Below are 15,427 nucleotides of genomic sequence, written 5' to 3' on the forward strand. Positions count from 1 at the left end.
CGCTCCATCATTCCCAAAAACTGGCGTTTTTTTTACTGACTTAACAAAAGTATCTCTACTCTAACTGTCCTAACTTTAATGTAATATAATTATTTAATGATGTACAGTTTGGCTTCAGAAAAATGTAAGATAACTTTTTGAGTCAGATAGCGGGAACAAGTAGGATTGTTTTATAAGTTGTTGTTTTTTAGTAGAAATTAACAGCCATTTTTACGTCACAATAAAACATTAAATGCCAGGTTTTTTTAAGACTGTAAATGTTAGCAATTCACATTTACTTTTTAAAAACTTGACCTGCTTTACAATATATTTAAATCGAAAAAGTACCTATCATTTACATTTTTATGTTCTTTTTGTATTATTCTTTATTTCGGGTCACAGTTTTATAGAATTTTGCTCAGGTAACAGTTCAGTGACCAGAAATATCAAACAGAGCAACGTACAATAAATATCTAAATAAACAAGCAAAATTCCCCAAAAGACATCGATTTTTGATTTTTTTATATATCACCAGGCTCTTTTGATGTGAAACTGCAATCCGTCAATCCTCTCATTAAGGCGGGTCTTCTGTTAGGATGTCAATCATTCTCTGTAGGCGGGACACCTGTCTAGGGGAACATGAAGTTTTTATTTTCATTGTAAATAAAGTCATCAATGTGCTACATGGTGACATACAGTCATGTACTCAGTCAATGCAGCACCGCCTCCTAGTGTTGGATTGACAAAAATGCACATGTTTTTCATACTTTCTGGAGTTGGATGAAGTTTTGATCACACAGATGCCGTTTTATCCTGCTGTTGTCTCATCACTTTCCTCTGTTGTTGTGTATGTTTCAGCTGCTGCCAGATAAAAAAGGAGGACATCAAGAACAGTGTGTGCCTCACACCTGTCGCCCACACAATGATGATCTGATTTGATTTCTTTGAATTTTCTCGTGATTTTGTGAAAACATGCAAAAAGTATGTATGATTCTGTATGCTGAAATCAGGGTGTGTTGATACATTTCAGAGTAAGTGAACCCATTTTCAATTACAATATATTTTATTCAACAAATCTTTATATTGATAACCTAGGCTAAATACTGTCAGCCTGTGGAACAGAAATAAAAGCACCCTTTATTTCAGTATACTGTTGACAAAGACAAAGACAGCTGCAGATCTCTGTCTATATGTTTGTCACAAAACACCTTCCTGCACAGTGCACTGACCTCAGATCATCATATGTTTGATGTAATTAATCTGTTGATTTCATCGTTTTATAATTACCCTTGTCGCTTATCACATATGTGCCTTGGACTGCTTTGTAGGATATCATGTGTTTTTGTGTCAATTTCACTAAGCACAGGCTCTTTTTAGGTGCTCATTTTTGCTTTTCATTTATCAGTTAAGATGTTAAATATTTCACCAGTTTTTTCTACTGAAAGCTTTTTAAAGTACACAGCTGTCAGAAGGATTTGTATTGATGGTGATTTACTTTTTTTTTTATTATATGTAAATATAAAGACGGGTTGTATACAAAGACACTGGAAATGCTTTTTGGCTGGAATATGTTGCTCTCCATTTACATTTTCTCAATAAATCACAAGAGCAAGGTTTGTAGCTTCCAGATATGAAATGCAATGCTTTGAAAGTGCATCCTATCATGTTTTCCTGCAGGTAGAGGATCAAATAGGGGTAGGCTGCCAGCTTCGTGTCACCAAGTTCCTGTCACTTAAAAGACTTAAGACCCTCCCTCCCAACGCTTCCTATCTGGATCTCACCGTTAATAAGATACGATGAACTTGAATAAGCTTCAGTATCTTCAGTAGCTGTATTCTTTGACCTGTATGTGGCAGAAAAGTGACGGAGCTGCCTCCATGCAATTTACAATCAGAAACCCTTTAATTGTCCAACAGCGGTGAAATGTACATTGTTTCAGCCAATGACAACGTACGGATAAAAGGCTTGGACGATTAAAAGATAAAAGGAGTAGACATATTTAATAAAGAGGACAGCACATGTTAAAAAAAGCACATAGCTACACGTATAAATAAGTAGCAGCATTATAAAAGTAGTTAAGTTAATGGATAATCAGATAACTTAACCTTGACTTACAGCAGGGCCCTCGTCTTGACTTTTTTGACTCCCACAGTGACTTGAGACCTGAATGTTAAGACTTGAGGCTTGTGACTTGGCTCTGCGGACCACCATTGTCCTTTCAGTGACTTTCCACTAGAGGGGGCCGACAGTCAACACGAAGAGCCTCCATGTTTCTGCCCCTCTCTCTTGTGGGAGTTGAGTTGATAGAGGAGTGAGATGTAGGCAACCGGTGTAAAAATCTCCCTCTGCTTGATCTTCATAACCCAGGGATAACAGATAGGCTCTAAACCACATCTGGACATGGTGATTTTTCATGCAACTAATTAAATGCCACGGTATAAATTCAATTGACTTCTGCCATTTTGTAGGTATGACCCACATTGTGAATCGATTCCGCACAGGGTGATAAGGACTGTGGGCTTTGTAAGCTGAGACTGGCCGACAGCTCCCACTGTGGGCACATTTCCAGAGACAGAGACTTTGGCAGGTGGGCATCGACCCATCACACACAGCTGTGGCAGGGACAGGTTACACTCATGCCAGGCCTCTCTCCTTCAGCTTCACTCCACGCTGCTTAGTCTCCCCTTTAAAGTCAGATATCTACTCATCTTTCAACTGCAAAGTGGATCTAAGTGTCTGAAAATGAAAGATTAATATTGGAATTAATTTCAATCTAGTGCCTTTTTCTGTCAAGAGCCTTGCTGAGCTGCATATTGCCTTAGCAAACAGTGTTATCGATTTGAAAGTACTGTGGGGAGTGATTTCCACATAATATATCTCTAAATCTGTAATATCTGCAGCACAGCAAAACATAGCCAACAGATTAAAACATTAACATAACTAAAATTCAGGAAATCTACAAGATTCATACACAACCAGAGGAAACATTTGCATTATGGTTAAGCTACTGCGTATCCCCAGTTTTCTCTTTTGTTAATTTTTTTAAAAGTATTTTCAGAGAAGACTGTCTCTCAGTAGTGCCCTTGTGTTTAAAAACTCTGGCGTCAGGTGGCCTTCAGTCATTCTTCTGCATAATGCTGCTACGTTGTGCCAAAAGAACAAATGTGTTCAACTACCACTTACATATAGAAAGTCAAATTATTCCTAATGTAAGATATCATTGCACCAAAGCTCCATTAAAGCACATAAGCAGGGTTTTTGTAGAGACGTTAACATACATCAAGTAACAGTAGATGCACCATTTTGCAATTTAGGATCCATTATGATCAATTATGAATAAGGGATTTTTGCGTCTGCTGGCTCTAATAAATACAAACATATTACATTACTTTTTCCTAACTTAATTTCCAACTTTTTTACTTGTGCAAGGCTCTGATACGCACGTAGGATATTCTTGCACAAACAACCAGATTATCTCCTGTGGTAGAGAAGTGCAATTCAGCAAAAGGGAGGTTTCACTGAAGGGAGAGTGGTGCCAGCCTGGCATACTGACACCGAGCGACTTGACGGGGATAACAGAAGGTTCATGGAGAGATCAGTAACCTGAAACAGGAGGCTACATCTTTATGCCTCAATAAGAGAAACATGAGTTGGCACATGTGAGAAATTCACAAGCAGAGTTTAGTTGTGTCTCTGTGCCAACACAGGAGTGAAGGTCATATGCAGAGGTGCTTCACATTACTTCCCAGGTCCTTGAAATGCTAGTCATGACAAGTATTTCATTTTCTTTTATTCAAATCCAGCTGAGATACAGCCAGTGTGACAGGAGCAGAGCAGCAACAGCCAGAAAGGGGCTTTACATGCAAAAGCAAAGTTAAAATAGATGCAGAATGTGACAAAGAGGCATGGGAAACATCTTAAGCACTGACACCAACGAGTCGATGGATGTGACAGTCGCTGTTAACACATTATGTCTCCTGAGCGCTGTGATGCAGTATTATTTCACGAGTTCAAAGATCATGAAGGATACACTCTGAACTCTGTTTCAGCTTTGTGGACAGTCAGGAAAATGCAATATGGGTCCTGAGCTCCGAGCTATCAGAATTTGAACTTTTGGTATTCTGTGCACTTACTAAATCACTTAAAAATGGATGGTTTGATAGCAGAAAGTCTTCAAAACTGTAATATTAAAAGTCAATTTCTTTGTGTTTGTGTTTTCTCATTATTACTTTTTCATGTATTTTTACAAATATGCAAGCACTTAGAAAAATAAATCATCAAACATGGGAAAAAGAATAAATAAACAAACAAGAAAGCACTAGTAACAAGAAAAGGGGATGACAAATCATGACAACATATTCCAGGTAACTTTTTCATTTTTCATATTTAAATTCTTACGATAAATGAATATGTTTACATTAAAACCTGTTTAGATTCCCGCAGAATGATAAATGTGTCAAACAACATGAATGCTCCTATTTATCCCCTGCTAATATCAAAGCCTACAGATAACTTAAACAAAGCTTTGCTTATGCAGCACTTTACTGTGTATGCCTGCATGCACAAAGGCAGTAACACTAGCTAAAGCATGTGACTTCTTCTGAGTCATATCTAGTTCTCCCCATGTGACCTCCCACCCTCCCTCTCTCTAGTCCACATTTCCATTACTTTAGCCAGCAGCAGAGCAGCTGGTCTGAGAGCTGCAGATCCAGTTACTGTGGGGACATTTCTGTTGAGACAGAGTATGATGAGGGATAAACTCCTGATGGGCTGAACAACTGTGCTCACTGCTACCTGCCAAATGTACAAAGACACATACACGTATACACACACAGTATCACTACAGGGGGGCTCTTAAAGCTGCTCCCTCCTGTAAAACTGGCTGCATGTGTACATTTTGGACTTTTTTTACTTGCATTATTGCATGCCTGTCATTATCTGAGTTTTGGAGTATTTTTTTAACAAGTAAGTATGCTTCAGTTTGCTGGAGAGGGTCAGAGCAAACACTAAACTGTTCATGCTTCAACCTCTCATGTCAAGATAGTACCAGGTTTCAATGTGTGAATACTGCTGATATGCAGCCATAATGAAAATGTCGATTTTCCTCTCCTACAATTAAAACATAAAATAAATATGAACTGTTTGTGCATCATAGGTCTTTGGACTAAATAGAGAGACAAAACATGTTTAAACATTTTCTTTGGCCTCGATTCTTCAGAATCAAAGGTCTAATAATCTTTGTGGCCAGGGGTATAGACAAACATAGCATTAAACAAACAGATATGTAGTGTCCTGATAGCCTTATTGTTATTCAAATTAGATTCTTCATCCTTCAGAAAAAAACACACTTTTTTCAATCTAATTTCTAAATATACATCTAATAAAAAATATTAATATGTTATTGCTTTATACTTCAAAACGTGCATCTATCGTTTTCCCTAAAAACAACTATATCCCCCATGAATTGGACAATCAACAGTTAATTTATTGAAATTAGATTTTTCCGCCAATCAGAGAAGAGATGCCTTTACGTCGAGAGGCGCGCTGTGATTGGTCCAACCCTCGGTCAGCTGACTGGCAGTAAGGTATAAGTATTCCTCAGAAGTTTTGTCCGCTTCAGTGTGAATGTGGGTCTGTGTTTTTGTGTCAATGTGGGGGCAACACTGCTTGTGAATTTATTTATGAGAAACCTTCTGAACTAAATTATATTTGCACTAAATAATATTTAAGGTAAGTCATGTAATTTTCTTGAAAATGAACGGTTAGCTCGAAATGTAATGCTAAAGTAGTTAACTGGTGTTAGCCTGGTGTTAGCGCGGGCGGTAAGTTACATTTTGAAAGTTAAAAGCGTTCACATTTTATTTTTTATTGTGGCTAAATGAGCCAGCTGTGGATTAATGAGCTAGACCAACCTGCTTCCACTGTTAAACTGACGCTGCTACTCCTACATTTTCACAGGAAAACAGCACACTGTCGCCATGGTCGCCACAAGCACGTTAAAGACCAAAAGCAGCGACTGTATCTCAGAATTGGTGGAGAGAAGATATGACCAGGCTTGCATTGATAAAGGTAAGCTTTTTTCTGTGTTTTTTGTGTATGCTAGTGTCTGGGTTCTTCTAGCAGGGTGCTTATTTACCCCTGTGTGTGGCGCATGGCTGCAGCAGCGAGGGGAGGGGTGAGGAGGGGAGGATGAAGTCATCCCTTCAGCCTCCCTTTTACAACAACAACCTGGAAAAAAATCGAATTAAACCCCATTTTTCTGTCAAAAGCCACATTCTTTTATTGCAGTTTCTATATGGTGACTGCTGTGATGCATGTTTTATAACATTGAACAGATTAGCAGTCTGACTGTTAATCCTTTTTCTTTTGTGAGTGTTGCATCATAAACACACACTCAAATTGAGCGGATGCAAAATCAGATTAAATCCGACAATCCATATTTGTTTTGTTAGAAGAAAATAATTTGTTTCCATTATTGAACATTTACATAATTTCCATCATTATTTATTCATTTGGTCTCTTAACATTGGTTTTCAAAATATTATAAATTATCTTTTGGCAGTCCAAAGCCCCCAAATATCCAGTTTAATATGATAAAATGGAGAGAGAAAAAGAGTGATAGCTCCAATTTTTGAGATGCACAACATTTCTTTCATTTGTGCAAAAATAATTGACTTTTTATTAATCCATTATTAAAATAGTGGTTTGTGGCTTGACTAATTTCATTTGTGCATGATGATGGGATCTTGAAAAAAGCCATTTATTTACCTGCATGTTTATCTTAAATAAGACATTGTCATTGGTCCCTAACTGTTCAACTTGTGTTGTTCTCCTAGAACTGGACTTCTGGGATCACTGCCTGGCTGAACCCCAGAGGACTGGAGAAGTCACTGAAGACAGAACCTGTCAACAGCTGGCCAAAATGTTTGAAAACTGCCTGTCCCGAGCCAAGAAGACAACCCTGCACTGCTCCTCTGTGCTGGTACCAGAGAAGCTGACGCAGAGGATAGCTGGAGAGGTGCTGCGGCTGGCGGCCTGCGAGCCCTGCGGCCTGCGGGGTTGCGTCCTCTACGTCCACCTGGACATGGAGAAGGGCTGCAAGCGGCTGGAGCGAATTGTGTACGATGCCACCGTGGTGCCCACCTTTGAGCTGACTCTTGTGTTCAAGCAGGACGGCACTGCCTGGCCCAGCCTGCGGGACTTCCTGTTCATGGGAACCTGCTTTGCCCCGACTTTCAGACATGTACTCAAACTGAGTTCAGGCTTTCGGCTCGTCAAGAAAAAACTGTACTCCTCCTCGGCTGGCACTATTGTAGAGGAGTGCTGAACTATATATATATTGGGTTTCCTGTGGGTAAAGGCACTTCTGCCCAAATGTAAATGATACTCCATTGGTGTCATATTTTCTAGTGTTTTTGTACAATACACTATAGTTGATACACTTTAGAGCAAGACACTAGCCACTTTGTTGAAGGTCTGTTTCCAGATACACTGAGTATGTTCAGCAGCTGTAAACGCACCTGGGCACGATGAATAGGAGACCGAAGTTAAGTCTTTGGGGGCCATACTGTATGTAGGTTGTTGTGTAATGCTGTATTTATGGCTGCGAATGTTTTTTAGGGCTGATCGTCTTGTGAAGATGCTGCTGTCGTGGTGTGGGCTTCTCACACTACGGTTATGTGGATGCCTTAAATGTCAGAGAAATGCACTTTTTTTTTCACTTGGAGATGTGTGTTTAGTGTAAACGTTTTTAGTGCATTTTTATTTTTATACCCCGTTCTGAAACATTTCCTTTCAATGCACCGCCTTTATAGATTATTAAAAGGATTGTTCATGTGTTGATTCTTTAACCTGTGCGAAGCAGGTCCCCTCCTCCAACACACACACACAAACGCGCACATGACCAATGAGGGCACGCGATAAGTTTGTGCACAGAAGACCGTGCCGGCTAAAAATGATTGAATGGCCTGTCAGCCTTCCATCTGTGCACAAACTTATCTCGTGCCCTTATTGGTCGTGTGTGTTGGAGGAGGGGCTCTTTAAGGAAGTGGCTGATTTTTTTTCAGGCTGTGTATTTTCAAATTGTAGCGCACTCGACCTGGCTTCTCCAAAATTACCTACCCCACCTTAAGGTCCATTTTGTAATTTGAGATATTTGATGAATTCCCTAGTGTTTTTTTAAAATGCTAATTGAACCTTCTGTTGAAGGAAACTGTTAGACATCAAACATGTAAACTTTATTTTCATATACTTTATGCAATTTGTATTGACGTTACTCTGCATGTTCTGGAGTTTGGTAGGTAACAGTGGTGCAATACAGGCTTTCTAAATTGAGACAATGTTGTCCTGCTATGACAAAATAAATATCAGCTTCACAGGGAAAACTAGCAAACTTTTTCAGATCCTTTTTTATCCATTAAAGTGTCTGCAAACATTTCCATCTGTAGATTCTGGGATGTTTCAATACTCCTGGCACTGTTTGTTTTTGAGTCCTGAAACTTATTAATATTGTATTGATCCCTCCGCTCCTGCAGGGCCTTTTGAAAACAGTGTTTGGTGTCAGCAGCAGTTTGTTACATAAGCACATCAGCTGCGTGTGTGATATTTCTCGCTGTCTTTAATGGCGGGTTCTCCATAGTGATCTGTCGGGTAAATGAGATTCAGATAAACTAAACATTGTGACACTTGTGTGGGATATTTGGGCTTGTGACCTTTTTCAGTCACCTTTTTTTAAATGCACAGTTTGAGGCTTACAGTAAGTAAGCTATTGTTATACTGTAACATGTTGATTGCAAAGGTTTTAACAGGCATGTCATTCAAGCACCGACAATTGAAGAGGGTCACATGGTTACAGTAGTTAAATGACAGAAGCACATGATCTTGTGCAAGATGCATCCCAGTCATTGTGAGGGGACAAAGCACCAGTGATTGGTTATTTACTTGTTGCAATTGCACAACCCTGCCTGACCCAACCCTTGCTGTGAGGCAGCAACACAAGGGGCATTGTGGGGCCCATAAAAGTATAAAGTACGGTCTGTCTGTGGAGAGTAAACCTATAACATTAGCCTGACAATGAATTCAAAAAGGTCTATAGAACACAACATTTTTTAGAGCAACAACGCAACCAATGGATAAGTGTGTTAAATGGTAATGGTAAAACTGCTTGCTTGTATTTATTTAACATTTTTAAATAAATATCTTTTGATTTTGGACTGACAACTTTTAAAGACCCCCACCTTGGACTCAGATTCGTTGACATTTTATAGACTAAACAATTATTCAATCATTTATTAGTGTGAAAATAGCAATTTTCAGCTTTTTTATGCGTTTTCAAAGCTTAGACAAGTGATCATATAGATGCATTGCTGTGTTATGCATTATACTACCAAATGGTGTATCAAGGAGACACAAGTTATTCAACCTTAACATCCACAGCCAAATAAACACCTTTACTGTAGTAATGTTTTGTAGGCAGGAGTATTACTTGAGTATTTCAGGATCTGAATACTTCTTCCAGCAGAGGCAGCAAAGGCTTCTTCTGAGGGACACATCAACATATTTCTTGCCTCCTGGAAAAGTACTCAAGGCTTTTTCACTCAAGAATCTGAGCTGCACTTTACTGAAGGTATTTTAAATTCTCAGTGTCAACACAAGCTGCACAGTGTGGGTTTCAGTAGCAGAGCCTTGTTGTGAAACGCATGCATCCCTGCTACAGTCAAACTGATCAAAAACACCTCCTGCTTACAGAGGACACAAATGCAGCTTTGACAGCCTACACTTGTTTACAGGCTTTGAGTCCCTCTACGTATTTGTGTCACTGGATCCATGTTTCCGTCTCCTGACCCACAGAACAACCTGCTTGCTGTGAATTTGGAAATCTGATGAGTGTGGCATGTCACACTGGGATTCAGTGTGATCCAGATATGTTTTTCTGTCTCCAAGAAGTTTGTACAATCTTTGTTTAAATTGCCTTTATATGGGGTTTGCATCGTGATCTTTCTTTATTTCAATTTGCTTTATATTCCCAGCCATCAGTTTTAAATATCTATCCACTATCAATGTAGAAAATACATTGGATATAAATGGTTGTAGAAATAGATCCTTGTTTACTCGTTCACTATTTCCATTTGGCATCAGGTAGCAGACAAAGTTATTTTGGACAGTTTATTGTTGCCCTGTGAGACTGTTCCCGCCAGAAAACACTCACATTTTTATGCAGGCAAAGTGAAATCATAAATTAAATGTTTGTCACACTTCTTTCTCACATATCTTTCTTTGCTTGGAATGCTATATTGTTAGTAATGTTTGTCATTTTTTTGTTGTCTATTTCAGTAGGGTATGAGGTCGAGTTGTGAGGAGAGGAAGAGCACTGTTAACATGAACGGCTTGGTAAACATGCTTGAGCTTGCCGTTCGCTCTTTCCAGGTAGTGAAACGGAAATATTTCTAAGACTGCTGAAGTGGAGCTGTCAGCACGCAAAAGGGGAAATCTACTTTGCATTGCCAAGTAACAACCTAAAACCCCTCGGCACTGAGCACAGACTGATAGGAGGATGTTATTGATATGTTTATGGTGATATTAAAATGTTAGCATGCTTAAACTAAGATTGTGAACATAGTAAATACACTTACCAAGTATAAGCATGTTAGCATTGCCACTATGAGCATGCTTTTGTTTGCATTGGTCCAAAGAAGACCTGAATGTAATACAAAATGTGGATACCACCAATCCCTTGAAAAACCATTTGAGTTCAACCAATTGGGGAGGCATCTAGATGCAACACCCAAAAAGGTGGGTTTATGCTTATATTCTAAGGCCTTATATTATGGATATGTATTAAAATTGTAGGAGAAACAAATGAAAGGGGAGGGATGCAGTTTGAATTTAAAAAACCTGTTCAGAGCATTTGGATATTCTGATTTCTAAAGAAATGCCATCAAATTTGACATTTCAAAACCTTGAAACACGAAATAAACACTCCTGAGAACATAAAACGTTTTGAAAAGTATTGTTAATATGTCATTTTAAGACAGCTACCATGTCAAATGTTACATCAGCCTTGGTGCCATTTGATGATATTTCAGACTGAAGCTTCATAGTGTAACAGTATCATATTTGACTTTATTATTTAAAGCATGATATAGTGCATTGCTTTCAGATTGAGAGTCTGGTCCTTCAGTGTGTTTTCCTCTCAGCATTGTGACCATAACATTTAATGCAGTACTTTATGCGATGCATCCTGACCAGTTGAAAGTCACACGGCATTAAAATGTTTGTGAGATTTAAAGTAGATGCTTCACGTGGTCATCATTGATACTTTGAGATCCTCCTCATTGTAACACTGTGTACAGCCAAAGCCTTCGAAAGAACTGGGTGTCTCGTTTAATTTTACATTTCATAGGCTCATCTATGTTTTGCTCTTACATAATAATGTTTAGCACCTCTTAGGTTGATCATATATTAATAACTGAAGTTAAAAGCATGTAGTAACTAAGTAGAAAGTGGAGGAAGTTCCTAAATAAACCATTACGACAGTGAAATATCAGGCACATGATGTTAAACAGCAGGGTATTCTTAAAACATATGGATATTTTGAGATGTTGCTATGCTATTTGCAGCAGTTTGGATTTAGCTTTATTTAAGTCTCACTACAGTGTTTATCTGGCTGCTGTGTGACCTTCGCAGGACGCTGGTTCGGAGCTGACAACTCCTCCATAACTCATGCTGTTCTGGCTCCAAACGTGGATTTCTCTGACATCTGACAAGTGGGCGTCGTCTCACTTTTGAATTTTTATTGGGTGCTGCTGGAAGAAGGTTGTCGCCTTGGTGAAATCGCAATCATGACCTCTTAGTTTGATACAACTGCTCCAAAGGTGGTTGATTGGAAATCTGTGCAAAATCATGACTTAATGCATGATATTCTTTGTAAGAAGCTCTAATAATTAGAAGAATTGAAATGGAGCAACTTTTTCTGGCTCACACAATAAAACACAACATTACAGGAAAACATAAAATACACCGTCAGTTTGTCCAACTTGGCAACTGCAAAAAGCTTCTGCATTACAATAGGTGATTTATAGGCAGACATAATAGAAAATAATACAGGTTTTGATTATATACTTTAGCTCACATGTGTCAAACTCAAGGCCCCGGGGCCAAATCAGGCCCTTGTTGGATTTAATTTCGGCCCGCAGGATAATTTTTTATTACTATTAGATCTGGCCCACCGGTATATTGCACACACACCTTCACTCAACTCTGAGGATTTCCTCAGCTCAGAGCCTGAGCCCAAACATTGATGAACTTGCACCCAAGATGAGATGCCAAGTATCTGGCTTGAACTAGCATCACAGAGCAGCACATTGAGTTTAATGGATGTTTCCTTCTGCACTTTTTTTCTTGCGACAACAGGGCATGTTTGTTTTTTTCTTTGAGGGAAATAGTTTTTTTGAAGCTGTTGTTGGCCTGTGGAAACATGTAATGCTATCATAAGAAATGACTCCCCGGAAAAAGCTGCAAGATATGAGCCATAAAGAAATGAAATGCAACCTGATTATTTAATGTTTAATGTTGTTTATAGGCAATAATTTAAGGCTTTGTTAGTTCTAGGTTTTAATAACGTGCAATAAGTTCATTTCAAATACTTTTTGCAATAACCATTGAACAGTCCGGCCCTCGGCTAGTACTCCATTTTTTTTATTTTGGCAACACCTGTGTTATTTGAGTTTGGACACCCTGCCTTTTAAGCTCAATAATTGTTGGCCCCTTGAGATTTGTGTAGGAATTGTAGTACCCATGAACACTTCACTCTTCATTATCATTCATCAATGTATTATTTGATTTTCACTTTAGATTTGTATCTAATTGGCATTCTTAATCCCCCTTCTCTTTGTAAGAAACCTTGCTTTAGTTAATGTCCTGAGCCCATAATGTCTGCAATCATTATGGCTAAAAAATAAACGTATAGAGATAACACTGCCATCCAAGTGGATACCAATGAATAGAATAATTGACTTATAAACCACAAACACATGTTATTTATTTCAATGTTATTATTGGAATTGTTGTTGAGGGATATTCACTAGCCAAAAAGATAGAGTTGTTAATCTTCGATATTGCTTTGTCAAAACAATTAGGCAAAACCCACATGCTTTGTTTTGAAAGTGTTACAGGAAAAGTAGGGGCCTTATGTCTCAACTTGACAAGGTGTCCCTTGCTTGTTGCCAGCGGGCAACCACAGGCACCAAGGCGACGCTAAACGATAAACTCAAACTTGCCGTTTTTAGAAAGCTTAGTTAGATAAGGGCCCTGGTAGGTTGAGGCACTTTTATTTTTTTTTAATGTTCCTGCGTTGTTTTCAAGGTTTCAATAATTTGTCACTGATTGCAAAAATGCCCACCTAAAGCAAGCTAAGATAGGGCTCAGCCAAAAAGCCCCAAATGCTTCTGGTGCCTCCAGCTGTCGGCAGAAACTGGGAGGGCTGGTCTCAGCCAAGAGCTCGCGTTTGAAGAGGTTTTGTTCTTTTCACCGCTTCCTTTTTTCTGTTAACTTACTTGGTTTAAAATTTTGTTGTGTTACAGGTTAAAAAGGTTAATCCTCATTAAACATATTTATTAACTTTTTAGAAAGTTTCCTGAAATTGCTTGCTACGCGCGGTAAGTTAAAAAAAACTTAACTTTAAACAAAAATGGGTCCCCTTAGTAGCTAGCTAGCCCTAAACATTTTTTAGTAATTGTTGTTTTAAATGTTAATAGCGTTTCATTTAAGTTAGAAAAACAAGGGATTTTAAACTGGGTTTTTATCTACAAATCTTTGCTCTTGATACACTTAAGTAAACGTTAACAAAGGTTAAAAATTTTAGGTTATTTGGTGAAAATTGTGGTTAAGAACAAAACAACAAAACAAAACAACTTCCCTGGCGAACATTTTGGTTCACCTGAAAATAAGAACCCGTGCCCCCTTATTAAGAAAAAAATTGGCACAAAATATTAATACATTTGAAGGGTTAAAGGAACCCGGAAAAAGTTTGCCCCTTTTTGGTGTTTAATTATCTTCTTCCAAGTTATTTGAATTCCTTTATTATTTTTAAAACCAATGAATGGGTATCAACTTGGATTTTTTCAATGAAAAGAAAACGAACAATAATGAATTTATGAAATGTTAAAATGAAAAATGAATTCAAATCAAATAAGGTTTTGGGAGGGGAAAAAAAAAAATCCTCCTCACAAGAAATTTTAAAGCTTTTTGTCCAAGTTTAAAATGTTGGAAATGTTGGCAAAAGCCAAAAAAAAAAAATCTTTTTTGAAAAAACCTTTGGTTTTAATAAGGGGAAAGCCAGGAAATGAGGTTTGAAAAATCAGTTGAACACAGTTGGTGGTTTTTTTTAATTTGGATTGGATGTAAATTTTTAAATTTTCCTTTGTTTTTTTTCTTCAATACTATTTTCAGGAGTTCCAATTGGCAAGCCTGTTGGTGGTCTCCTGGTTTGGTCGGGGAGAAAAAGTCCAGAAAGGAAAAGGAGAAAGCCTTTGAAAAACCAGGCTTGGTCCTGTGGGGCTTGCCAGAAACAAAACCAGCGCAAAACTTTTCAAGCTTTGCCTTGAACTGGGAAAAAAGCCACCGTTGCAAGGTTTAGGTTTTTATTTCAGAAAATAGGTTCCCCAGAAAACTATGTAATATTTTTGGTTTTATTTTTGTTAGAACTCCGCCCAGTTCAATTTTAACTTCTTTAATACTTGTATTCGTCAAAATGAGATTTTTCAACTTCCCTTCCAAACGTTTTTACAAGATCCAAATGGAAAAACTTGGGGAAAATCCCAAAAGGGCCAAAACGAACTGAAATGAAAGCCCCCAATGTTTATGAGGGTTGGGCTTTTTTTGGAATAAAGATTTTTTTAAATGTTTGGTTGTTTTGTTTTCAGTTCAGTCAGTTTGGGTCCCTTTCTTTTGAAATTTTGGGTTTTTTTGGGGGTGTTTTGCTTAAATTCCCTCCTGGTCGTTGGGTTCTTCCCTGGAAGTAGGTTACAGAAGCCAGCCGAGGGTAAACTTGCCTGGATTTGCAGCGAAGATGAGATTTCCTTGTGACCTGAATGGCTTTAATATACTGGGAAAAAAGTTTCCAGCTGCCTCACAAATCAAAAAAGCCAATGATCCAGCAGAGGGAAGGGGAAGCCGAGGGCAGGTTTGGGAAGGACAAATCAGGGAGAAAATTATTATACAATTTGGGAGTGGACTTTAAATCCCCATGTTTATACAAAGAAACCTTATAGAAAGGAAAAAACATCAAATTGGATTTTTTTTCCCGCAAAAATTATTTTGAAGGGCTGAAAGGAGGAGAAAAAGGCCAAAAACCGTTTTTGGAATTCCTCCTCATTTGTTCCCCACAAGAACAAAAGGAAAGGGGCTTAAAGTACTTTGAACCAAAAAAGGGGAAAGGGGCCCCACCCTC

At 38.3% G+C, this 15,427-nt stretch overlaps 2 protein-coding genes across 6 annotated transcripts in view; both read left to right on the top strand.

Annotated features, from left to right (window-relative positions):
- The window catches only part of LOC104966162 (mucin-7-like), an 11,453-nt gene extending 9,027 nt beyond the window's left edge, over positions 1-2,426 (top strand). For all 5 annotated transcript variants that reach the window (XM_010795311.1, XM_010795313.1, XM_010795312.1 and 2 more), the window contains one exon: positions 838-2,426. In XM_010795311.1, the coding sequence (XP_010793613.1) occupies positions 838-851 (14 nt within the window). In that variant the 3' untranslated portion in view covers positions 852-2,426. The remainder of the gene's footprint in view (positions 1-837) is intronic.
- A 3,166-nt stretch (positions 2,427-5,592) lies between these two features.
- On the top strand, positions 5,593-8,416 carry LOC104966163 (DNA damage-inducible transcript 4-like protein). The gene is made up of 3 exons (XM_010795316.1): positions 5,593-5,709; positions 5,938-6,048; positions 6,816-8,416. The coding sequence occupies exons 2-3, from the start codon at positions 5,958-5,960 to the stop codon at positions 7,304-7,306; spliced, it is 582 nt and encodes a 193-aa protein (XP_010793618.1). The 5' UTR covers positions 5,593-5,709; positions 5,938-5,957; the 3' UTR covers positions 7,307-8,416.
- Positions 8,417-15,427: the final 7,011 nt, after the last annotated feature.

The sequence above is a fragment of the Notothenia coriiceps genome, unplaced genomic scaffold (genome assembly GCF_000735185.1).
Source record: "Notothenia coriiceps isolate Sejong01 unplaced genomic scaffold, NC01 NC01_scaffold00037246, whole genome shotgun sequence".
NCBI classification, from domain to species: Eukaryota; Metazoa; Chordata; class Actinopteri; order Perciformes; family Nototheniidae; genus Notothenia; species Notothenia coriiceps.

Coding starts and splice junctions, on each gene's coding strand:
- LOC104966163 (XM_010795316.1), top strand. CDS start 5,958: ATGGTCGCCACAAGCACGTTAAAGACCAAAAGCAGCGACTGTATCTCA. Junction 6,049..6,815: donor CCAGGCTTGCATTGATAAAG/GTAAGCTTTTTT, acceptor TTGTTCTCCTAG/AACTGGACTTCTGGGATCAC.